This window comes from Amphiprion ocellaris, chromosome 20, assembly GCF_022539595.1.
Source record: "Amphiprion ocellaris isolate individual 3 ecotype Okinawa chromosome 20, ASM2253959v1, whole genome shotgun sequence".
Classification (NCBI taxonomy): Eukaryota; Metazoa; Chordata; class Actinopteri; family Pomacentridae; genus Amphiprion; species Amphiprion ocellaris.
Window position 1 is genome coordinate 1,129,937 of NC_072785.1, and position 25,513 is coordinate 1,155,449.

The 25,513-nt window shown below is 39.5% G+C and overlaps 1 protein-coding gene across 1 annotated transcript in view; it reads right to left on the reverse strand.

Moving 5' to 3' along the window:
* babam2 (BRISC and BRCA1 A complex member 2) overlaps nucleotides 1–25,513 on the reverse strand; it is a 110,680-nt gene that overhangs the window by 52,784 nt on the left and 32,383 nt on the right. The window contains exon 6 of the mRNA XM_023274276.3: nucleotides 24,117–24,191. Within this exon, the coding sequence (XP_023130044.1) occupies nucleotides 24,117–24,191 (75 nt within the window). The remainder of the gene's footprint in view (nucleotides 1–24,116; nucleotides 24,192–25,513) is intronic.

Consider the following 25,513-nt stretch of genomic DNA (forward strand, 5'->3'; position numbering starts at 1 on the left):
TGCATAGAAAGATACAGCACTGGTGGAAGCAAATTGCAGGAAAGTTTGCATTTTTATGTTGAAAAAGACATGGTATCCAGCCTTGTAAGTGCTGCTATTATGTTATTGTTACACAGCAACCTGGTGCTTCTCTTTACAATGTTTTCACTATGTAAATGGATAATAGCCTTGATTATGGTGCCTTTTTTGCACATACAGTTCTAGCTACTGGAGAAAAACATATAGACTATTTTTGAACCATGTTTTGTCTTGAGTTAACGTCAAGAACGAAAAGCAGATTGATTGACACAAACATAATAATATTTAAGGCAAGATTTTTCTGTCCTATCACCCAGCCTTATGTACAGGCCTCAGTCACATTTGGGTCAGTCTTTGCATAGTCTGACCCACTGTATGTAGGTTGTGGGTTTAAGCCTGTTATTATATTTGTGTTAACGTATTTTTCCACAAAAATTTCCTCCGTCACTATTTTGAGGGAACACCAAGGCTGCATCCTTAGCTTAGCCCTGCCCATGACAGCTATGATTGGTTGAAAGAAACACAAATAAGCCTAAGTGTTTTTTTCCTTACAACAGAATGATGGCGCGGTGCAGCCAGACCGTTATGTTCTACAGAATGGGCTGGCAAAGAGAGACTAGTCTCTGCAAATTTTTGTGACACCAGCTATTTACTTCCAGTGAAGCAAACTGAATTAACAAATTCAAGAATGTGCTTTTGGTTTCGAGTGAACTTTGGTCTATTTTAGCAAATTTGAAGGCCTTTGTAAGGCAAAAAGCTTCTCCAGTGTCCAGCCAGTAGCCCTTTGTCATGATAGACATTTTGACCTCTGATAGCAGAGGTGTGACAAATAATGGTTTTCAGTTATGGCTGTTCAGTAAAGACTGAGCCATGCTTCTTTGGTTCCTGAATGCAAACAAGTTGGTATCCATTTTTATCCATCTTAGCTTAGAATACCTCTGCCCCTACTCTATCTCTAGAGGTCTAAGATCCTCTGAACAGCCATCCATCCATTTTCTTTACACCACTATACCCTCCGTAGGGTCATGGAGGACTTAGGACCGATCACTGTTGACTTACAGTAAAAGCAGGGGGCACTTGGACAAGTAATCAGTCCATCACAGGGCCACACTGAGAGACAGACAACCAATCACACTCACACTCATATCTAAGGACAATTTAGAATCAGCACTTAGCCTCAGCATGTCTTTGAACAGCTGATGAAGCCAGAGCACCTGGTGAGAAACCACACAGGCACAGGGAGAACATGTAAACTCCACACAGAAAGATCCCAGGCTGAGATCCAAACCCTGGACCTTCTAACTGTGAGGCAACAGTGAAACCCACCGAACCACCGTTCCCATCCTCTGAACAGATGCTAACTGTTCCACATTCAGGGCCAGTAGTAGCAGTAGTAGCTTCAAAGCCTCCTAAGACCTGGTGTCGACATATGTGGATATCTGTTTTTTTCTAAAAAGAGCGTGTTATTAATAATAATAACAATAATAACAATAATAACAATAATAATAATAATAATAATAATAATAATAATAATAATAATAATAATAATAATAATAATAATAACACCAATAATAATAATAACAATAATAATAATAATAATAATAATAATAATAATAATAATAATAATAATAATAATATTAATAATAACACCAATAATAATAATAACAATAATAATAATAATAATAATAATAATATGACAAAATGTAATAAATATAACAATCAGATATTCGATATTATCTGATTATTATATTTATTGGTTACTCCTTGGGCATTTCAGAAGAAATCTAAAACACCCAACCAAAGTTTGGGTCTTAGGAGGTTAACGCAGCCTTCCTCTTTCAATCAAATCTCTTTCCTCCACTGACAAGAAAAATGCTTTCAATGGCTTTTGGTAGCTCTTACTGGTCTTAATATTTTTGTATTTTATATTTATTAATATTTTGAAAATCATCTGGCAAATTATTATGCTACTTGTCTTGTTTTTTAAAAATATTTTTTATCTATTGATTTTCCAAGTTTGATCATGTTTTCAGTCTTGCTTTTCTGCATGTATTTTGCTTCTATCTTACAACATGCACAGCACTTTTGGTCAACTCAGGTTGTTCTTATAGATGGTCATCTCATAAGGTACACCAGACGCTGGTGTGTATGCATGTGTCAGGACAACACAAGGGCTCGTTTATTAAACACTGCTCCCCAGCGTTACTAGTAGTGCAAAACTCCGCAAACATACACAATAACGAGGCACAGGTAATGGCACATTTAAATGTAACTCATGCCCTTTTCACTGTTGTTTGTGAGGTGAAAATATGTAAGATGATCGTTTTCGAACCAAATGGTGCATCAAAATAAGCAGCAGGGCAGAAAAGGTGCTACACCAAAGGCAGTTGATCCAAGAAGGGTGATAAAAGATAACCATTAAGTTGTAAAATTTATAAAAAAGTGTGTAATTGTCTACTTGTGGAGTGCGCTATTGTCTGCCTGCCAGACAATTCATCTAGAGCAGCTTATGCATGTCACCCTGCTGCATTATTTCAAGTCCTGCCTGATTTTCCTGCCAAAGCTGCCCTGCCCTGACAGGTGCAACAAGACGGCAGCGAGGGAGATGTGTATCAAGCCTCCACATGCCCACACAGTTTTCACACTTCTTGTTTATATGGTATAAGTGTTATACTGCTGTGTTTTAGTATTGTACATCCTATCCTCTTTGCTTTGTGTTCTAATTCCTTGTGTATATGTTGTAAAAGGGACCAGCCAAAGTTTTAAAACAACTCTGGGCCAAGGCATTAAATGGCTGTACAAATTAAAATAAAGAGATACAAAATGAGTAACTTTCTTAGCTGGTTTGACGCTGGATATTTCCATAACCACCTTCTCAGAAACTAAAAACAAGCTGAGCCAACAGCAGAGCGCCACTGCAGGTCACCAGTAATGGTTATGTCACAAGTTCAAATATTTACATTTGGCTCTCTGGGTGTTTCAGGGTGTGGGCATCACTAACCACAAATTGATATTTACAAGAACATGGATCAAGTACTTTTTGGTTTCCATGGGCTTTCTATTTTTAGGATTTAGATGAAGGCTACAGTATATTCAGCTGTCTACATGCGCAGTCATATCTATTTCAGGCAATATGCAGGAGTCATACTGTGCAGCAATATAAAATGACCTCACACTCCTCGTGACTTTGGGACACAATGCCTTTTAGATCAGCGTGATGAATTCATTCAGTGTTGTTCATTGCGTGCTGGAACAGAAGGGTAACACAAGAGCTGGGCTGAAACGACTCCTTATTTTGAGACTTGTCTGAAGTTTACCTGAAACCATTTTAGAATATTTCCAGCAGAAAACTGGAACTTTCAGAGAACTAAACTTTCCTCTTGAAATGTTTTCTTAGGCTCATTTTCACAATAAACACTGAAATCTCACACTTTAACTTATGTCATCTGTGCTTATGGCATTAAAAACAGCAAATTTCATGCCACATTACCTGGTCCTCAGATGTAAAGCATCCAAATGACACCAAAATACAACCATAATGATCATGCATTTAAAGGTCCCATATAATGAAAATCTATTTTTATTACTCCGCCAAGGAATGCGGTGGAGATACGTGACGATCGGCATTGGTTGTCTGGTTTTCTGTCTGTCTGTGCACAACATGACTGAAAAACAGACGGATTTGGATGAAATTTTCTGGGAAGGTCAGAAATGACACAAGGACCAAGTGATTAGACTTCGGCAGTGATGCACCTTATAGTCTGGATCCACGGATTTGTTAAAAATTTCTGTATCATGGTGAGATAGCGGCACAGGTGTCACTCTAACTATGACTACAAGTGAACGCTGCCTGCCGACGATCACATGATTGCAATTCTACTACAAATCGACTGCTGCAGATCACAAATTTTTTAAAGATTTCATCTGTTGGAAGTCAAACAACGACTGAGTAGCCTTGGCAAAGTACTGCACTCTTGCTACGTTTTGAGGTTATTATAAACTTAGAGGTGTAAAGTTAAAAGCTGTGATAAAACATGTATTTCTGCCATTCCACAGCTGATGAATATTTAGACAGTCACCCCAGGAATTTGCGATGTTGCGATTGTGTGAATTCACACGAATTCAACCAATATCCACAAATTCTGCGCGACCCTTGCAATTTTGTCCAGTCTCTGCAACTTTTCTGCAATTTTGTCCCACCTCCCATGAGTTCCACCAATCATAGCAATCCCCAGTACAAACGTAATGCACGTACGTCACCGAATTCACTTCCTTGTTTTTGGTTTGAAGATGCAGACATGTCCCATTCTAATGTCTCTCATTTACCAACAAAAAATTACTGCTGAAGACTGTGCAAAACAATTAATTCCCTGAAGCTGTTTTACACCTGTGCAAAATCGTGGTGGATTCCCAAAAAAAAAAAAATAACTCATCGATTGATAGACACTTTTCTACCACAAAACATATTAGGAGAAGGGCTGAAATGAGCGGACCACAGACCAGACAAATCACCGTGATGGAAACTGTTGCATCCAGATCTGTTTTAGCACTGAAAGAATGAAGGTAAGTTGATTAATTATTCCGTCAAGCAACGTGGCGGAGTTATGTGAGGATCGGCATACATGAATCATTCCTCTGTTAGCAACATTACTCAAAAAGGGACAAAGGGATTTGGATGAAATTTTCAGAGAAGGTCAGAAATGACACAAGGAGCAAGTAATTAGATTTTGGCAGTGATGTGGCTTAAAGTCTGGATCCACGGATTAGTTAAGGATTGCCCATTGAGATAGCAGCATGGCATCTGATAGCGGCACTGTAACCATGGCAACAAGTGAACACTACCTCAGCAGCCTGCTGATGATCATATGATTGGGATCCTACTACAAATCCACCACTGTGGACGTATCAGAAATGATACAAGGAACAATTCATTAATTTGTGGGGGTGTTTCTGAGTCCCATCAATTCCCGCTGCCCACTACATATTTAGGTCATGTGATTCGGTATGTACACATGCACAACACACGCCTGTACTCAGCGCAAGGTCAGGAAATGAACAGTCTTGGTGGAGTACTGTGCTCTCTGAGTGCTTTTCTTGTTAATTGATGTGACAAGCCATGAGCGTGTGTGTGTGTGTGTGTGTGTGTGTGTGTGTGTGACCACGTGTGCCAGGATGTGAAATGAACTTTTTTAGCCCCTGACAGATATGTCCAAATGTGATTCATTCAATAGTAAATTTTCATTTAGTGGCTTAAATCTACCAACCACTTCATGTTAGACCAGGATCTGGCTGCTGCTAATTTCCCACCATGGTACACCAGCTTGTGTAAATGGGTTGGAGCATTAAAGAATTAATTTCAGAATAAATATTGTCAATTAAAATGTTGAAGCATGTTCTAAAAGCTCAAAAAAAAGCTGTCACTGTCTCCCACAATTTCATCGTAACAAATAAGCTTAAAACATTGCAACTTACATTGCAATTATTTTAGAAAAACAATCTCGAAAAACACCCCTGAAATCCTGGAGGGACTGTTAAGAGATGGTTGAAACTTTAAGACAGATTTGAAATCAATAACCAAGGACTGTGTGCGTTACTGTGTTTTCATGGCAGCTGTTGTGCTTCAGTGTAATCGTAAACTCAGTCTTTGTTTACATCTGTTGACGTCGCTCCTGCTCTCTGTGCTCACAAATACTGCATATTCATACAGCCTAAATCCCAATGAAGATGTTTTCCTTTACATATTTTACGGTTTCTATCGTCAGACAGTGAAATGCGTATGAAATAGTGACTGAAACACATCCCATTAAAACTACATGTCAACCTGCAGTCACTTTAGAGCCATTTCTCAAGCTGTTACTCATTAAACAAGTGATCACTACAAAACATCTTTTATAACAACAATGTTATCTGACAAGCTCACAAGAATTAAAAACAATGGTTGGTGATGTTTTCATGTAAAATGACCACTCAGAAAAAAAAAAAGATTTTAAACTTGATTTTGCGCATCATAATAGGCCGTGGTTACATCACATGGACATGGATTAACATACTTTTTTTTTAGCCATGTTTTGCTGTTATGTACATTTGCAGCTGCATAGCATCCAAATGCTTTCAGTGCAACAGGTGTTTTTTCAGGGATGTCTCAGAGATCACTCACATGCACTACTGATTAAAAACATTATTCAGTCTACATCTGTGATAGCAAACCCCAAACATTACTTGCTTACACGCTACTACCCAGGTGTCCTTTGATTTCAGTACTTTGGACACCGCATGGCTGTGCTGTACTTTCTTTGTGACAGCCTGAAACCTGAGCGAGATGAAAGCACGTTATTATTAACAAAAACAGCTTCATCCAGACTCCCTTTAACTTTCTCATCGTGTGACATTTCCTCAGAAGGCTGGAAGCTGTGGAGTGCCAGATGTTAAACCACCTGGCAGCAATCATAACAAGGATCTCAAATCCACTGACTTCATGAACAAGACAAATCAAATATACAATTCTGGACCTCTTAAGATTTCAATCAATTGCTAACCATCACTGACTTAAATAGATAAATGACAGCTATACTTTCCGTTCTCATCATGGCAAACACTTTAAACTTCAAGGTGAATTCATTCAGGCCAGTTTTTATAAAATTAAATAAAGCAACAAAGACCTGTTTTATAAAGACACATTTTGTCCTTGTAAAAAAAAAAAAAAAAATCGAACAAATTCTTCAAAGCTCATTTTTGTCAATGGAGCCTTTCTGTCTTTTAGCTTCTAAATTGTGTGTGGGTCTACAGACTGTGGAAATTGTAAAATGTTTCAATTGTGTACAATTGTGTGATTTTTACAATGCAGTCTCACACCAAAATGTGCAATAGCTATGCCAGTACACAGCACAAAATGCACAAAAACCACAATAAAGAGCGCATATTTGTGAGATGCTTCTATTTTTTGGGGGGCCACTGTTTTTTATTGGTTTGCATGTATGCCATGTGACAAGATTTTTCCACTTTACATAAAAATACAGCAGCAACGTTCACATAAGAATACTAGAAGAAAGGTGATGGCATCATCAGAACATAGGTCCTTCACCAAGAAGACTGGAGTTTGACTCCCATGTGGGACCATTTCGCTTCACTTTTATAACAGAATTTCTACACTTTTAAGTTTCCTTTCTCTGTTGCCTTTTGTTTTGTGAAGCTGTTTTCAGTTGCTGTTTGCTTTGGTTTATGTCTATAAAGGTTTTGGAAAAGATTGTGGTTTGGGTTAATATAATATCACACAAGTAAAAACCGCAATGCTCTGGTTGTTTTCTAGGTTGCTAGACTGTTGAGTAACACACAATTTTACAGTCTTTTTTGAAAATAATACTATGTTTTGCACTGTAGACCAACAAAGCAATTACACATTTTGGTCTGACAATGAGCTGCATTTTTATTAATCTTGTACAATGTGTTAACTCGCACTACACATTTTAACCAGCCTTCCCACACAGTCAGAACCTGCGACTTCTCTGCTCACACTGTCAATCAACCAGCCAACATGTGGAGCTCATACTGAATGGAAACACCAAGCCCCAGTCAGTTTTGTCCAGTGCGTGAAGTGGTTTTTTTGGGTTCAATTCTGATGCTGAAATGTCACTGTTGTCCTAAAAATTAATTTAAGCTCTTGATGAGTATGTTGTACTTGTCAAAATGGCTATTTATATTTGATTTATTTTAAATTTCACAGCAATCAGCTTAGGGTTTTTTCTCATTGAGGTGATTCAGCATTTTAACTGTTACAGTAATTCATGGGCAATAAGATACTTGTAAAGGTTTTGTTAAACTAATGACATGTTGTTCACTGTGTACAGAAAACCTACTGAACCATGATCATTCAGTCTTGTAGAATGTAGAATGATCATTCTACAAATTCTGTATTCAGATTCTGTATTATATTATATATACATAGATTCTGTATTCAGATTCATTCTGTAGATCATTCCGGCTTCTTTTTCACATTCTGTCTGCTGTTCCTTTTCTCTTGTGGAGAATGTTCATTCTGTAAAATGTAGAATGATCATTCTACAGAACAAAAAAGTAACATCAGACGACTCACAAGAACATTAAAAGAAAAAGCCGAACAAGAAAACTTAAAATGAGCCATCATGGACCACTGCAAAAGAAACAAGAAAAGCACTCCAAGAGTTATTAGATTATCAGAAATGACAACAACATAGAATGTGGCCATTTAATATAGATGTAACCACAAACAAAATGACCGTGCACTGTGCGCAGGCATGTATTATGCAGCGGGAATTGATGGGACTCGGAAACACCTCCACAGTTTAACCAATTGTTCCTTCTATCATTTGCGGTGGATAAGTCCCGATAAGTCCTCAGCGGTGGATTTATAGTAGGATCACAATCATGTGATCATCAGCAGGCAGCTGACGTAGTGTTCACTTGTTGTCATGGTTACAGTGACGCCGTGCCACTGTCTTGCAATGATACAGAAATCTTTAACAAATCTGTGGATCCAGACTATACGCCTCATCAATGCCAAAATCTAATCACTTGGTTCTTGTGTCATTTCTGACCGTCCCTGAAAATTTCATCCAAATCCATTTTTCTGTCTTTGAATAATGCTGTGCACAGACAGATGTACGCTGACTGTCACACAACTCCACCACGTTCCTTGGCGGAGTAACAACCACATCATGGACTGAGACAAGGGCAGAATTACAATGTCGGAGGCCAACATAAACAGTGAATAAAAGAGGCCATTGAGATCAGGAAGAGGGCCAATGATTCCAAAAACCGGGACGAGGGGGCCTACACCCTCTTGCACACCTGGGACTTTATCTTCCAGAGACCATGGGACAGTGGGGGGCATGGACAGCCTGACAGATTCTGGCAGATTTGTCAGGCCGGCCACCTCATAACATATATATCATTAACACATCAGATGACACTTCTGAGGAAAGCTGCAGACAGCAGTCGAAACATGTCAACAATGTAAAAACTCACCCTTACTAATTTGTCTATAAAAATAAAAACGCTAATCTGATAGAATACGACGACAAAATGAACATAATTAATCTATAAAGATTATTTATCATTACACCCCTAACTACGAGTAACAATTAGTTGCTCAGCTAACTGCATCACACAATTACCTCATTAATATTTAACGTGCGCTGTCCTTCTCATGCATACATGTGGTTAAGCTATCTTGGTCAATCTAAGAACTAGCTGTTACTCATGGTAACAGTAAGTGTGATTTAACAACACAGAAAACCCTCTTTGAGTAGCTACTTTGCTGTTCATCTGTTCAGTCCGTTCAAAACTCAGCCACTAATACATTGTGCTTTGCTATTACTGCTCCCCACATGTCATGCCATAATCCACCAACTTTCATTATCATCACCAGTGAGAACTGCTTCATTAGTAATAAAATAAATCAGTAGCATGACAAAAGACGAGAAAATAATTCCTATATACTCGGTCGCGAACAATTAAAATGGAATGAAAGCATTTTAAATGACAATTGCTGAAAATTGAGAATAATACAGTGTTAAAACAGAGTTTAGTTTCATTATTTTTTTGTAAATGTAACAGTGAAACACCAATTGATGAATAATAGACCAGTTCGTTCATTATTCACTTAAATATTAAAATAAATAAATACTACAGTCAAGAGTTGCAATGATGAGCATCTTATAGTCTTTACTCAGATCTTTTTACAGACCTAAACCTCTGGTCTCCTCACCCTGACATCAGGACAAGAGCTGATGTAACACACGTTGGACAATAACCCACAATCCACCGACCCACTGTATCCTTCTCTTTTGCAATTGCATCCAGCGTCTTGCAACAGAGGAGTTTCAGTTGCTGTGTCAGCAAAGTCAGGACAAGAGTGTGCATTTCCTGCCATTAGTTTGGACTCCAAATCATATTTTTACCATATTTGGTATTGTTTCAGAATAATATTGATTGGAAATAAGCTTTTTCATATAATACACACTATCTAATAACTATTTAATTATTAATTTAGTCATTACAAATTTGGTACAAAGATAAAATAATGTCTTGAGAATAAAAAAAATACAATTTTGACACTTTCTACACTCTCACTTCATATTTCAGTTTTAGACCTTTTATTCCTGACATTTAAATTCATCTTCAAGAGCATACCAAGCTATAATACATCCGCCGTTTAAAAGCCACATAATTGTTTATCTGCATGGAAGCATTCGCTGGCCTTTTCAGATTTCAGTCGTACACTACATTAGTGAAGCCCAAACTGGCAATTACTTGACAATGTCTTTTGGGCAACTTGCTTTCCTAGTAAATGCCATGTCTCAGTGCTATACGGATACACCATCACTCAGCAACAGGGCTTTCAAAAAGCATGATGAAAACAAAAATGAATGCATGTTGATATGTCTGGGTATACCCTGATTTTATTTAAAAAACCCAATTGAAGATAGGCTTTATGTTTTCAGTACTGGCAGTAATAAAGGTAAATTTCTAATGAGATATTAACACATGCAGTATTGCTCGTGTGAAAGACAGTCCTATGACAGAGCTGGTGACATACTCTCTCTGGGAAAAGGGTGTCTTGCTTTCAAACTTCACTACAACTGTTTGCAAATAAGAAGACTCCAGCTTCAGGTTAAATCTTGTCAAGCAATAGTGATGAGCTCTACTGAACCGTGTTCATCTAAAGAGGGATTTATGCGAATATTTATATAGAAAATAAAAATATTTAAACCGTAAACTCTCAATTATTGCTTTTGATATAATGAGTTTAAGCTCTGCACACAATTCAAAATGGGGAATTCATTTTTGAAGCATCTCAAACACCTGCAATGGAATAATTAATACTTGCTAAACCTTTGTAACAACTCAGGGACACACTCACTGTCTTTGCATCATTGGGCAACTACTGTCCAAATTCAGCAAGAAAAGCACTATTTGTTGTAGTACCAGTAGAGGCTGAACAAAAAAGATATGAGACAGAGCGAAGGCAAAGGAGCAGCACACTTGGAGCATTATGGGAGTAACCTGCAATTATTTTATAGCTCTTAAGATTCCTGAGCTCTTAGTCAGTGTTTACCGTGCAAGGGCACGGCAAGGCCACAAATTACAACCACTTGCTTTGGCACCAAATGCTCAACAGTCACGCACAGGCTCAAGATTTCTTTCCAAGCAGCAGACAGGCTGAGAAAGAAAAGACAAAAGGGTAATGGATGGAAGGTGGCCATTAGGTAATATTTTGCTCTTATTGTTTTTCCTCTTCTCATGTGATAACCAGCATTGGTCTCTCTGTCGTCTTTTTAAGCTGGAAAACCCAGAAGAAAATAACTGGATTGATTCAGGAAGTGAAAACTATTTTGATTGGATGTGAATTCACGTGGTAAAAACCACAACCAGCAGGACAGACCGACATATACACTATCCTTCAAAAGTTTGGGGTCATCCAGGCAATTTCATGTTGTCCATGAAAACTCCCACTTTTATTCATGTTCTAACATAACTGCACAAGGGTTTTCTAATCATCAATGAGCCTTTCAACACCATTAGCTAACACAATGTAGCATTAGAACACAGGAGTGATGGTTGCTGGAAATGTTCCCCTGTACCTCTATGGAGATATTCCATTAAAAATCAGCTGTTTCCAGCTAGAATAGTCATTTACCACATTAACAGTGTCTACACTGGATTTATGATTAACTTTTATGTTATCTTCAGTAAAAAAAAAAAATGCTTTTCTTTCAAAAATAAGGACATTTCTAAGTGACCCCAGACTTTGAACAGTAGTGTACACGTTGAGAGATGGGATGAAATACTGTGGACACCAGCCTAAAAAATACAAGCAATCAAAGGTTTTGGGGGTCTGTTAAAGCACAATTTTCCACGAAGTCTCTGTACAACTATTTCTGATCCATCATTTATCAGTGTTTAACTTTAAATATGATAGAGAAGGCCTTATTGTGTATCGTATTATGTGGCACATAGGCCATTTATTGATACTGAGATGCGATCCAACGTTCAGTTATCTTCATTGAAAAAAAACTGCTTTTCTTTCAAAAATAAGGACATTTCAAAGTGACCCCAAACTTTTGAACGGTAGTGTAATGAGGACTACCAAGGAGTGCAGCACTGAATTCCATGCTCTGGTCAATGGTGGCCCGTATGGAGTTCTTAATTGATGGATGCTGTAGTCACCCTAGATGATGTTACACCCACAGTGCCCTTTGCGACATTTACATGTTCATACACTGACAGTTATATGTGCGTAGATGTTCATATATGTGTGTGTGTGCGCGTGTGCACGTAGTGTCCACAGAGCTGTTTTCCAGGTCTGTGCAGAGAATTGTGAAAGACTCATCATGTGACATAGCAGGCTATCTTCAGCCACGACTTCTCCAAAAGCTCAACTGCCATGCAGAGAGGGACGTGATTTAAACAGAAAACCGCAACAACGAAAACCTCATGAGTGGTTGGGAAAGGAGCAACAATTATGTGGCAACCCAAGAGGTAAGGTAACCGCAGCTGCTGCAGGCTGATGAGGTTTATCTCTTGGACAGCTGAGGTAGCCGCCATGTCGTCACAAAAAAAAAGGGGACGAGAAAATGTGAAGATTCGGACAAACACAAAAACAAGCACGAATGGCATCCCGCCATACCCAAAAGGTGCTCCGTCGCCAGTAGTGATTCAGCGGTGTAGGCCGTCACATAAGTGGCTTTGTGTCACTCTCCAGCTCTCTTAATCCGGGCTTTCTGAGGAGGAGGTGTTGAGTTAAAGTGTTTCTTAAAGGAGCAGTCAGGTGCTCAGATTGATAAGACTCTGAGAATCATGGCTCCATAAAAGCAACTCAGAAGGATTAAACAGGTTTTTACAGTTTCCCGTGGTTAGATGTGACAATTTGCACCTGCACAATCTGTAGATGCCATGTTCAAGTTCTGGGAATGCTGTGGCTGAATTTTACTTGACGGCTTTAAACACTTGTGTAATTATAGCATCTTCAGGCGCATGAAAAAGCTGGACAGTGAAGCACATTTGGTCGAATCCTCGATTGTCATTTGATGACTATTTGGGAAGACAACACATCCCAGGGATTTAGGGGAATTGTTTGTCTTGGGGAAGAGATGCGATTGACAGCTTTAATGTGTGTTGTGAAAGAATGAACATGTTCTCTGTATATAATTAGGAAAATGAAAACAATAGAAAGATCTAGTTAAAGCTGAATGAGTAACTGAAATATACAAACTGACTGACATTAATTGCAACAATCTAGTTAATCGACTGCTTAAGTCTTTTATAAACAAATGTGGCAAAGACGGTTTTAGCCCCTTAAATTTAAGGACTTGCGTTTATATTTTGAAAACTGGAAACTGCATATCCAAATTCTGGATTGTTGTTGAAGAAAAAGTATTTTTACTATTATCTGACATTTTATGGAGTAAATAAATAATCAATTTATCAAAAATAACAACAAGTAAAATAACAAACACACAAACATTATTTTAACATCCCAGGCTCATACTGATTGCTACTTTGGGTCCTTTATGAACAATGTGAAAATAAACCACTGATTATGATGTCATAATTTCTGTGTAATTTCTACTTGACATGATGATTCACATGGTCATTTTGTTCTGCAGATATTTATTTAGTCATTTTCCGTTTTCAGTCTAAGTGTCATGTGACCTGCAGTTCCAGTTCTTTTAACCACAGCCATTCCCTATATATATATATATATATATATATATATATATATATATATATATATATATATATATATATATATATATATATATATATATATATATATATATATATATATATATATATATATATATAGCCCAAAGTGCTGCTCCTGGAGGCTTTAGTGGCTGGTGCCATAAAACATGTCACATTAATGCGTGACACCTGGCATTGTGTGTTCATTCCATTCTGCACAAAAATTTATCAACCAGCCGAGTGTACTGACAATCCCAGTACATGTACATACTGTGTGTTTCACAGTGGTAAAATATATGTGGCTGCAGGGCTCCAGACTAACTTTTTTTCCTAGGAGCACAGTCTCCCCCAACTTAAAATTTTAGGAGCGCAAGCAGAAAATTTAGGGGCACACAGCTGCTGGAAGCACACCGCAAGTTGCATGCTGGTCCAGCTGCAGTGTGTTTCCAGCTGCGATCCGGTGTGTTTACCCAGAGTGGACAGCAGCTCATTTGCATAAAGTAGACTGGACTTCTACTTTATGCAAATTCGATGCGGCGTGCGGAGATTCCACGCATCGTGAAACTGTCCTCAAACATCTAAACTAGCCGTCGGTGAGCTAAAACGAGGACAGACTCAGCTGCTGCACAGATTATTTCTCGCCTCAGATGCTTTCAGAAATACTTTTTCGAAATAAAAGGGAAAGTTTGCGGCCGAGCCGCTGTGTTTATCCGACTCATCTGCCGGAATGTCAAGGTGAAAGCGCTGTCACGTGACCACGTAGCGGCCTGCTGGAGCTTGAGCGCTGTCATGTGACAATGTTGTGGCCCGCTAGTGACCGCCTGCCATCCGTGCCATTTTAAGATGCGATGCGTTTCCATACGGGAAAAATGCATATAGTGGACACGCGGCTTAAGTCATTGTTCATTCTTTACCAGAGTTACGTGAAACCTGTGGATTCGCGCGACAACCCCAAGACCCGCCTCTTTTCACATATAAGCCAATCACAGTGGTCATCCCCCCCCCGCTCTCACACACATTGGCCCGCCTTCTTCTTGTTTGGTGTCCATCTCATTTCTTCTTTTGGAGTTAATGTCGGGTTGCAAACCAGCTCATTTGTGCATTATTGTCAACTACTGGGCTGAAGTGTGGAGCAGAAGTTTGTCGGCAACAAAAATATTCAATAACAATAAAAAAAAATTTAAAATCGGCAAATTTACTGGCTGCGCATGCGCAAGTAGATGAAAAATTTACTCGCATTGTCTCAAATTTTAGTCGCAAAATGGGACCATTTAGTTGCAGTCTGGAGCCCTGGGCTGAAAGCAATGCACGTACTCTAGCTCATAGCACCTGCTGTTTAATTACAACAATGAAAAAAAAACATTTCAGCACTCATGTTATGGGTGTACACAGCTTAAAAGTGAAAAACATTAATTTTCATTTCATTTGTCTTTTCTTAGGTTGTCTGGATAAGAACTGGACATCCATCAGCACCACTGTTTGGCAGCCGACACTACAGATTACTGCTCAAATAATGGTTTTGTGGCTTGCTGTAAATTAATTTATTACTTGGCAATGCCTATCGTTCTTGATCTATTTTGTAACCCCACTTAGCCAATAAAGAAATATAGAGAGGCAAAGCGTAGGCTGGTAAAATCAATTGTTTTAAATAAACAACACCTACTTCAACAGCCCCGTGAATTAATCAAAAGCTGACCTCATGCTAACAGTATTGCTTCCGGTTTGATCGCTTCATATCAACTTAGCACTGCAATAGTAAGAAAAGCCTTCAGTAGGCCATAGGTTATACTGAGATTTTTCATCAAGTCAAAACCCGTATTATGTAGAGAAAAAGAGCGAGCAGCTTTGAGCGGAGGTTAATCATTCAGATGACATTTTAAACTCAGTATTGCTGCATGTCCTTGAGCAGTTTAGCAATGTAAATAACAATACACGTTACAATTAATATCTAAAATTAAAAATCGTGTATTATTTTAGAGGTATCTGTTTGGTTGATATATATGGAGAAACACGAACATTCAGCAGTTGAGTAACCGTGTTGGATGTAATAATACTATAGAATCTAATTAAGTCATTGTATTGTATAAGCTGTACTTAGGGCAGAATGATGAACTATACGTACATCAAAATCTAATTTACAATGCAATTTCTGAATCTTAAGAGCCACAAAGTCCCCCATCAGCTCAAAAATGTGCTTTAGAAGTTATTACTTACCAAATCTGTTGGAGTTTCAGAAGGATGTATGTCGTACAGAGTTAGACATTAGATGTGTTTTCCAATGAATCTGCTCAACAGAAACTTCATTTACCCTGAATATGGAGGAAATTTTCCTGGAGGAATTGACTTAGATTTTTTATTACATGTACGTTTGTACAGAAAAAAATGTGGATCCATAAATATTGATAACAGGCATATTTTCTTGAAATGACCAAAAATAACTTGCAGTGAAAGCAAAATTAAGAAGTGATGTTCCTATACATATTTCAATTAATATTTTGTATTAGTTTTTAACATGCAATTGCTACACTAATCAAAAAAAGCCACAATCTGACATTTTTCTAACATTGTTTAGCTCAAGTGTTAATGCTCAGTGGTATGGTAATGAACGTATTTACCTCACATGCAGTCTATTGTTAAAGCAGTGTCAAAATGAGACATGGTGAAAAAAAATGTAGAAGCATTGTTGAATTAACAGGCTCAAGAAAACTGTCTGCTTGTTGTCACCTACCATGACAACGGTGAGCACTCTTATGCAAAGAGTCCTTTGCACAGACAGATTGCAAGGTGCTCGCCAACCCCAGCAATGCCCTGAATCTGTCCCCAGCTCCTCCACTGTGCCCCTTAGGGAGATGCTGTGCTCTAACCCTCCTGCTACTGAGGTGGAAGACGGTGCCATTGTTAAACACAGCCCTGAGGAGCATCAGGAACATGTTCTGAGAGGATCATTAGGAGGAAATTTTCATGCCCCCCACCCCCATTCCTCTCTGTGAAGTGTTTACTGAAGCTGATCTTGAGCCCTTTAAATAGCACTCACATAGGAGCAGGAAATATTGTTAGAAAGGGAGAAGTGAGGACCAACATAGTCTGCACTGCTTCAAATCATGTCCATTTTCAATAAAGATTTCACATCACAAGAACAGTCCAAAAGGGAACTGACAGTATGTGGAGCTGTTTCTTTCTCTTTTTTTTTTTTTTTTTTTTTTTTTAAATCTGAATTATGATTTGGTATTTAGTTTTTATTCATTCACAATGTCTGGAAATACAACATTTGCTCAAGGCTATTTCAAGAGTTGATATTTGGATAAGAGAATGAAAAAACAGGACAGGAGATGAAAAGGAAGTACACAAATAATCAAGTCAGTGACGCTGGCACAACAAACGAGAAGACAGAACAAGAGCCCACGGCTGTGCTTCACCCTGACCCTCCCCTGTCAGTTGATGCCTGTGGAGCTTCGAAGGTTAAAGTGTGTGTGTGTGTGTGTGTGTGTGTGTGTGTGTGTGTGTGTGTGTGTGTGTGTGTGGTGGTGGGGGGAAGGGGTAAGAGGACCAAAAATAATTAGAGTACAAATAATTAGATGCAAGTGCTCTTGTAAAAGCATGCACAGCTTGTACAGACAAAACGAGGATACAGGGATGCCCAGGGCTCAATGCAACCCTCCTTCAGGTCAGTTGTGCAGGATGCCAACTGGGGGAGAGGAATGCTGGTTGCTTTGCATTAGGGAGGCTGCAGACCAAACAGGTCCAGAATGTACAAATGCAAGTCTGCCATTAAAGGGTGGGTTGGGTTTGAAGTAGGGCTATATGATACACGTATCAATAGTCAAAGTGTCACCTAGAGTGGACGATGGTTGGAAGGACATCCGTTTAAACTAAGCAGACAGGGGGACCAGCATGGAGGCCAAGCACTGAACTATGGATTAGATCAGCAGCAAAATGTATTTTAATCACACAAGAAAAGGCCCATCTATTAAAAACAAATTGGTACAATATATACTACCGTTCAAAAGTTTGGGGTCACTTAACCCCCTTTTCGACCGGGGTGGAGCCCGTTCGGAGTCGGAGCCAGTGCCCGACTTGGCGCCGGTTTTTTGTGTTTCGACCACCGGAGCTGCGGCTCCGGGCTCCAAAAACTGGGGCCGTTTCGGGCACCAACTCGTTGCTGGGCCAGAGGTGGCCAGAGTTGAGAGCCGAGCACGTCACGGGCAGAGGGCGGGGTGACATCTAAAAACATCTAAAAAGATAAACATAGATATGATCATCAACTTATTGCGCGTGTTTAACCGCTAAGTAATCAATGCAAGCGTAGTCGAAGCTAAGTAGCTAAGCTAACGCTAGCACGTTTACTGTTAAGTATCCAAACGTCTTTGATAATTACCTTTCTTCTCAAACGTGATCGCCGGGCATTGGAACGGTGACGCCGATGGGTAACCCCTAACAGAAGGTTTTGCTGCTCAACGATGGCGAGACACACTAGCAAAGCCATGAACACCACTCCAATGAAGTCCTCCATTGTTGTTGTGTGGGTTTCCGTACGGCGTGAACGCTGTTGAACGGCTACGTACGCAGTATGTACACACGTTTTGTGGTGGCGCAATGACGCAGCTCCAACTTTGCTCCTTGAGTGGAAACACAAACCCGTTCTGGGGCGGCACGAGATTTGAACCAAAAAAGCACTGGCTCTCAACTTTGAACCAACCTAGCACCTGGTGCTCTTTGGTCGAAAAGGGGCTTTAGAAATGTCAGTATTTTTGAAAGACAGGAGATTTTTTCAATGAAGATAACATTAAATGAATCAGAAATCCAGTCTAGAGATTGTTAATGTGGTAAATGACTATTGTAGCTGGAAACGGCTGATTTTTAATGGCATATCTCCATAGAGGTACAGAGGAACATTTCCAGCAACCATCACTCCTGTGTTCTAATGCTACATTGTGTTAGCTAATGGTGTTGAAAGGCTCATTGATGATTAGAAAACCCTTGTGCAATTATGTTAGCACATGAATAAAAGTGTGAATTTTCATGGAAAACATGAGATTGTCTGGGTGAACTCAAATTTTTGAAGTGTAGTGTATTCACATGGAATATTTTCTTTAGCTTTCCATCAAACAAGTCTTTCTAATAGGGAACTGAAACTGCTGCATCACTTTCTTCAAAGCCACCAGACTCTGTTGACAAAAACGGTAAATTTTACTTTGTACAGCCTTAATCTACTGCTACCCAGACTAGTAGTTGTTTGTCTTATTGTGGGACTTTGATGTTTAAACACAACAGTGTAGATATGAAATAACGCCAAAATCACAAAGCAGTAGAAATGCAACCCCTTGTATCCTGGAAGGTAAAATGATGGCTTTGTCAAACCCAAACTGTCCATTTCAAGTAATAAAACAACATTTTGGGAAAGATACTTATTTGTTTAGATGGGAAGATCATTATCTGTCTCATGTTTGTCTAAGCTCAGCTTAAAGACCCACTCTCTTGAAAATCAAGCATTTACCATGAAAATATATTCATGTTTTTATATCCCAGAAGACAAATCATGAACAATTCCACCGTAAAACTGCAGCATACTAATGACGTCTCAAAAACACAGATACAGATTTTGGGGGTTTCATGCGTAACAAACCCAACAAACCAGTCTTAAAGGGTGGGGCTTTCTGTACTATTCTTCTGCTTCAGAGTCAGTTTCTGGTACCAAACTGCGTGGTTAAATCATTTTAATATTATGACTTGTCATTGTGTAGGGTAGAGTAGTTAAAAAGTGTTTGACAGAGTCCTAGATGAGCTGGTGTGCTTGAGGTGCCTAGGGATGGAGGAAATGGCTGGAAAAAGAGTAGAAGGCAAGAAGGGATTATTTTCATGGGAAAAAAAACTAAATGTGTAACTTTGATACAGAGAGATGAGTTTTTAAGGGTTTAATTAACAACTGAAGAAACACCAGAAACAAATAGAAAAACCTAATTACTAATTAGTATGATGAATGACAAGACTCCTGTCACCTGAAACGACCCATTAGATCCATGACAGAAACAGACACACAAACACATGCACACACAGACTTGTAACCACTTGGAAGCTGGTGACATGGACCAGTGCTTGTGGGGGAAACAAAGCTCAAGTGAAGCGAGAGCAAAGAGCAGAGTCACGAATGTGGCGTCACTCTATGCTGATCAGTGTGGACATTTACAGGCAAGCCGCCACTGCACATATATGTAGTCTATAAGCAAGGCTGCGACATCATTCAGAGAAAAGGTCACAGCTGAAATTAATGGAAAAATGGTTGAAAAAAGAAACGTGCATTTGCAACACAATGTACTGCAACCAGCAAATGTGCTCCAAAAACTAACCAATGAGCACAACCATACTATGTAGTAAGAGGTCAAAGGCAGTGCTAAATGAGAGGGTATGAGTAAAAGCAATTTTAAATGGGTGACAAGCAAGAGGTCAAGGTGCGATCAAATGATGAGACACTAAAACAGTGCCCAAGAGGGCCACAAGGCCTTTAAAGGGGAAGAAAACTGCCAACATCCATGTGTGTGCATTTCACTTCCCTTCATCTCTGCTTCCAGTGTCCTTCCCACTCTTTCATTTTGACTATGACAGACTGCCCCCTTTTAAAATAATGAAATAATGAAATAAATAAATAAATAAATAAATAAACTAACAGTCCTCCCCTCTCCCTGAGGCTGGGCAGTCCATGCAGGAAGGTAAACATGTCCACTGTGGTGAGCTCAGACCACGCGGATGCTTTGCTCCAGGTAACAGTCGTCCTCCACAGCTCTGTGCCCACCAGCAACATCTCAGCATTCACTAGCAGTGCAGACTAGCCTATGTCTGAACAGATTTCCGCTTCACTGCCAAACCCTGCCTCCTCAAGCAAGGACATCCATGGATTTGATGGGGAGGTTGATTCAAATCAGGGTCAACAGTCTGACCTCTACCTACAGCACCTGGCTGATGGCTTATATTCTGTCTGAGAAGCATCACCTTTTTGACTTTTGAAGTGCTGACTTTTTTGAAAAGACCTGCTATTAAATAGGTTGTAACTCATCTTGAAGGCTTAGTGGGCGTTCAGACCAAACAGGCCTGTATTAAAATAATGCAAGGGATAGAATAGGTGAGGGCATGTTGCTTCAGGTGCTTGTGAGACAATGAAATACAGTATCGCAGTAGTCCAGTGTTACTAACACATTAGTCTCGCTTTGCCAGACCATTCTGTAGTACATAATACCCTGACTGCACCATGCTCTCATTCTGTTAAAGGAATGGGGAAAAAAAAACACACACACACACCTTTTTGCATTTCTTTCAACCAATCACAGTCATCATGAGTGGGGGTAACTGAAGGATGCAGCTTTGATGTTCCCTCAGATGGGTGGAATTATTGTGGTAGAACATTTGCATGCAATTAGATGAGTACATGTATTAAAAACCTAACCAAAAAAAGACAGCAGTAGTACTAGTAGTAACAGCTCTGAATGCAAATGTAACTGCAAAGAGGTTGACAACACTACAGTGGCAATCACCTTATCTGACACTGGTGATCAGACATGAGTTTACGAGTAAGATGGAGCATCTTCTAGCTAAAGAGTCTGCAGTATCCAGGACCAGAGAAGGCTCATCAGGTCAGCAGCATATCCAACAGCATGCCTGTTGTTTTCTACAACATTCACAGAGTTGTGCATCGTGAATTAGTCCCTCTAGGTCAGACAGTCAGCATCAAGTTTTACTGGAGCGTCTTGAGATATCTGAGGGAGAACATTTGCCACAAATGAACAGAACTGTGTCACAGGCCAGTGCTCACTCACACACTTACGGCACGTTGAAAACACACAAGTAAGCTGGCCATACCAACACAATCATCACTCCACTCACCTTGCACAGCAGATTTGGCTGAGTACAACTTCTTCCATAACATAACATAAAATTTAAGTTCAATCAGTCAATCAGTTTATTTATACAGCACTTCTCATACAACTAAAATGCAACACAAAGTGCTTTACAACAGTTAAAAACAAAAGCCTGTCCCTGCCACCCTCCATACACACATAACTACACATACATGCACACACGCACACACACTGTCACGACTGACGGTAGGGAGACATGGCATGGCATGGCACTGAGGATCGTGGAAAACGCCACCACCGGGGCCGTCCACACTGCAAGGAATCACAATCCATGACCACTGAGGGCGCTGGCACCCAGACCCCTGACCCCGACAGACAGGGTGACCCCCACACTGAGGTGGGCAGCCCCCCAACCAGCCTGGCCGAAGCACCCCCAGCAGCAGACTGGAAACAGCCCCCAGTGTGGAGGACCCCCCTGAAGTTGAAGGGTTGCCATTCTGATACAGTTTAGGTTATCCAGTGTCGCAGATGGTGCTTGACACACTTACAGAATGGGACACCCACGGATTGTTCTGAACGGGACGGGAATGCTGGGTGTATTGCTGAACAAAGCCACTACTTTGATAGGGAGGGCAGCTAAATTTAAGTCATCTACAGTATTTGATTTTTATAGATGCATTCTCAGAAGTTCTAGATTGTAACTTGCACTGGGTGTCCAAAAATGCTTGCACCTGAACATGTCTCAGTAGCTCCAGGAGGTTGTGATAGACTAAATAAATAATCTGAAACATCTTTTATTAATGAAAATAAATATTTACTGAATACAGACCTACAACATATACCAAAAAACAACTGGATCTGCCAGTCAAACATAAACTGAAAACTATGTCAAGCATTTTCTTAGTTAATCTGTTCTGTTGGAGTTTGCAGCCTTTGAGGACACAACATCAACGTCAGCAAACATCAAAAGACTTCCAGCTTAATCAGCTGAGACAAAATAGTTCTTGCTTGGTTTCAACATTGACCCACAGGCTGAGAATAACTGGTAAAGCAATGCACATGTAAAGCATGCATATACAGCATGATGTGTATAACGTGTCATCCATTACAATGGCGCATGGATGCTTTTTTATATAGGGAATATATGGCGTACATTTGTCTGCTCAGTCAGAAACTACTGTAGGAATAAATTAAGTGCACTTCAGCTGTTCTATAACAGTGCAGGGATGTGCAATATACAAAAACAACTGACTTGAGACTGCATTCATACTGACAGAACTAATTGCATGACAACTGTCAAACTGAAAATTCAGGTCATTGGTTTGGCGTACAGTACATTTATGTTCTTAGAGTCTAGCCTATATGCTGCATAATCCCATTCCTCTGTAATGTGTAGGTGGACAAGGTGTGGGCTGATGTTCATTACTTTTCTCTCTGCGAGTCGATACTCTTCCTTCGTCTTCAAGCGCTCCCCTGGTGATACTATGTATACCCTAGCTGCCAAATACAGCGGAACACTGTGAGTGTTAGTGTATGTGTGCAAAGAGCATGATATGATAAGGGTGACAGGAATTTTCAAACACATCCAAGATTTCGTCTATAATAAAATATCTAAGTATTACCGGCAGTTCTTTAACAATACTGTATCACTGGATATACAGTCCAGCTACCACCACCCACTAGTTAAAGGTCAGTCAGTGTGTGCCTCATTTCTGTAAGTGACAGCATGTGTGTTTGAAAAAAAAAATGTCACCAATAGTGCTTCCATCAGGGCAGAGTCCAGAAACGTTCCTGTCTAAAGACACACGGAGAAAAAACATAAAGCAAAAATTTCCACCATGACTGGAAATGAGGCTGTAAAATAAGACTTTGACTTTGGTCCATTCCAAGCCTACAAAGAGAGACAAGTCTCAGGGCTCCACATCTGACAGACGTAGGGACAAAGGCTGATTATGGTTGCTGTTTCCCTTATGTTTACCATCATTTCTCTTCACAAACAGGCCAGGCTGGAAAAGGCCAGAGAGTCAGGGCCTGTGGTGTGCAGGCAGTGGAAGATGGGGTTTGGAGGGGGGGCAGAGAGTGAAAAGAGATTTAGAGATAAGGGAGAGAGCGAGAGAGGGGTATAGGCAATCACTGATTGCCTCTGAGAGCGACACAGAGAGAGTGAGTTGAGGCTAAGCTGCCTCCAGACACCACGCGGCTCAGAGCAGATCGACAGTGACGGCTTGCTGATTAGTCAACTCACAGCCCCCGAGACTGGAGTCTGCGCAATGCACACACACAGCTGCACTGAAGTTAACTTAAATGAATCCCACTGTTAGCACTGCACATATTCAAAACACGTGGACACACATACATGTAAACAAATGAACACTCATGATCTCATAATATCTGAAGGAAGCTCACGTAATGACTAATCCACCGTGAGTCTGCAGCAGTGTCTGCAATGTGTAAGAATGTGCTATAATGTGGGGAAGGTGTGCACGTCCATTATGACTCTAGATGTCAATAAGGTTGGAGATTAATTACCTTAAGGAGATAGACAGGGATATTGCTGAAATCCACAGGGAGCTTGAGAAGGAAACGTGCTGAAAATTCTCCTGTCTGGACAAACAAGAAAGAGAGGAAAAGAACTTTAGAAACTTTAAAATACATAGATCATATAATAGAAAGAAAACAAAAGATGGGTGTGTCTAAGTAACAAACACTGCAATATATGATATGTTTTGTTACTGGTCTCAAACAGTTTTAGTGATGATATATACTACCGTTCAAAAGTTTGGGGTCACTTAGAAATGTCCTGGTTATTGAAAGAAAAGCAGTTTTTTTTTTTCCAATGAAGATAACATTAAATGAATTAGAAATACATTCTAGACATTATTAATGTGGTAAATGACTATTGTAGCTGGAAACAGCTGATTTTTAATGGAATATCTCCATAGGGGTACAGAGGAACATTTCCAGCAACCATCACTCCTGTGTTCTAATGCTACATTGTGTTAGCTAATGGTGTTGAAAGGCTCATTGATGATTAGAAAACCCTTGTGCAGTTATGTTAGCACATGAATAAAAGTGGGAGTTTTCATGGAAAACATGGAATTGCCTGGGTGACCACAAACTTTTGAACAGTAGTGTACATGTGATTAAAGCCCTTTCTCATTTTACACAACATGCCAAAACGCTCAAACACATCAGTGTACATGGGGCATGTTGCTTAAATGAAACATATATTCTAATGTTTGAAAAGTTTCTAGATTGTGATACTAAAATGTCTGATGTGAATAAATAATTAAACAAAATTAAGAATGTAACCAAACCTTTGAGTGAAACTTTTTGCATTTTTACCAATTAGATGTTATGAGCATGTTTTAGATGGTACCCTGATATATTGAAGTCTGACTTAGCTGCAATATCTTAGAGGAAACCAGTTTTCCTCAACCATAGTAAAAGATCATCATCATTTGTTATTTCCCAGCCCTGACCACACAAAGGTAATTAACGTACTTTTTTGTGGCATGTTTCCCTTGTTATGGGACAGTTTATAGTGTGGAAGAATGCAGGAGGTGAAGGGAGTGACACAGGAACATGACATCTTAAGCATTTGATTATTGACCACTCCTTGGTAAAGATTCTTAATTATGAGACACTGTCAGCCTGTAATTTTATAAAGCACCCAATTAATTAAAATATCTCCTGAAATAATTCTTGTGTGTCATTGTGACAAAATGAGCAAAAAAAAAAAAAAAAGAATGTTAGTCAGGCTATTAGTTTGGGCTATCATTGCTCTCACTAGGTTCTGAAATAATACAAACACTGTGTTTTGAAGCTTTGTATGTATTATGCAAATTTATGCAGTATGATGTTCCAAGGCCAACACCTGCATCTATATGTACAAGCTGTGGTGTAAGCAAAACACTGGATAATGT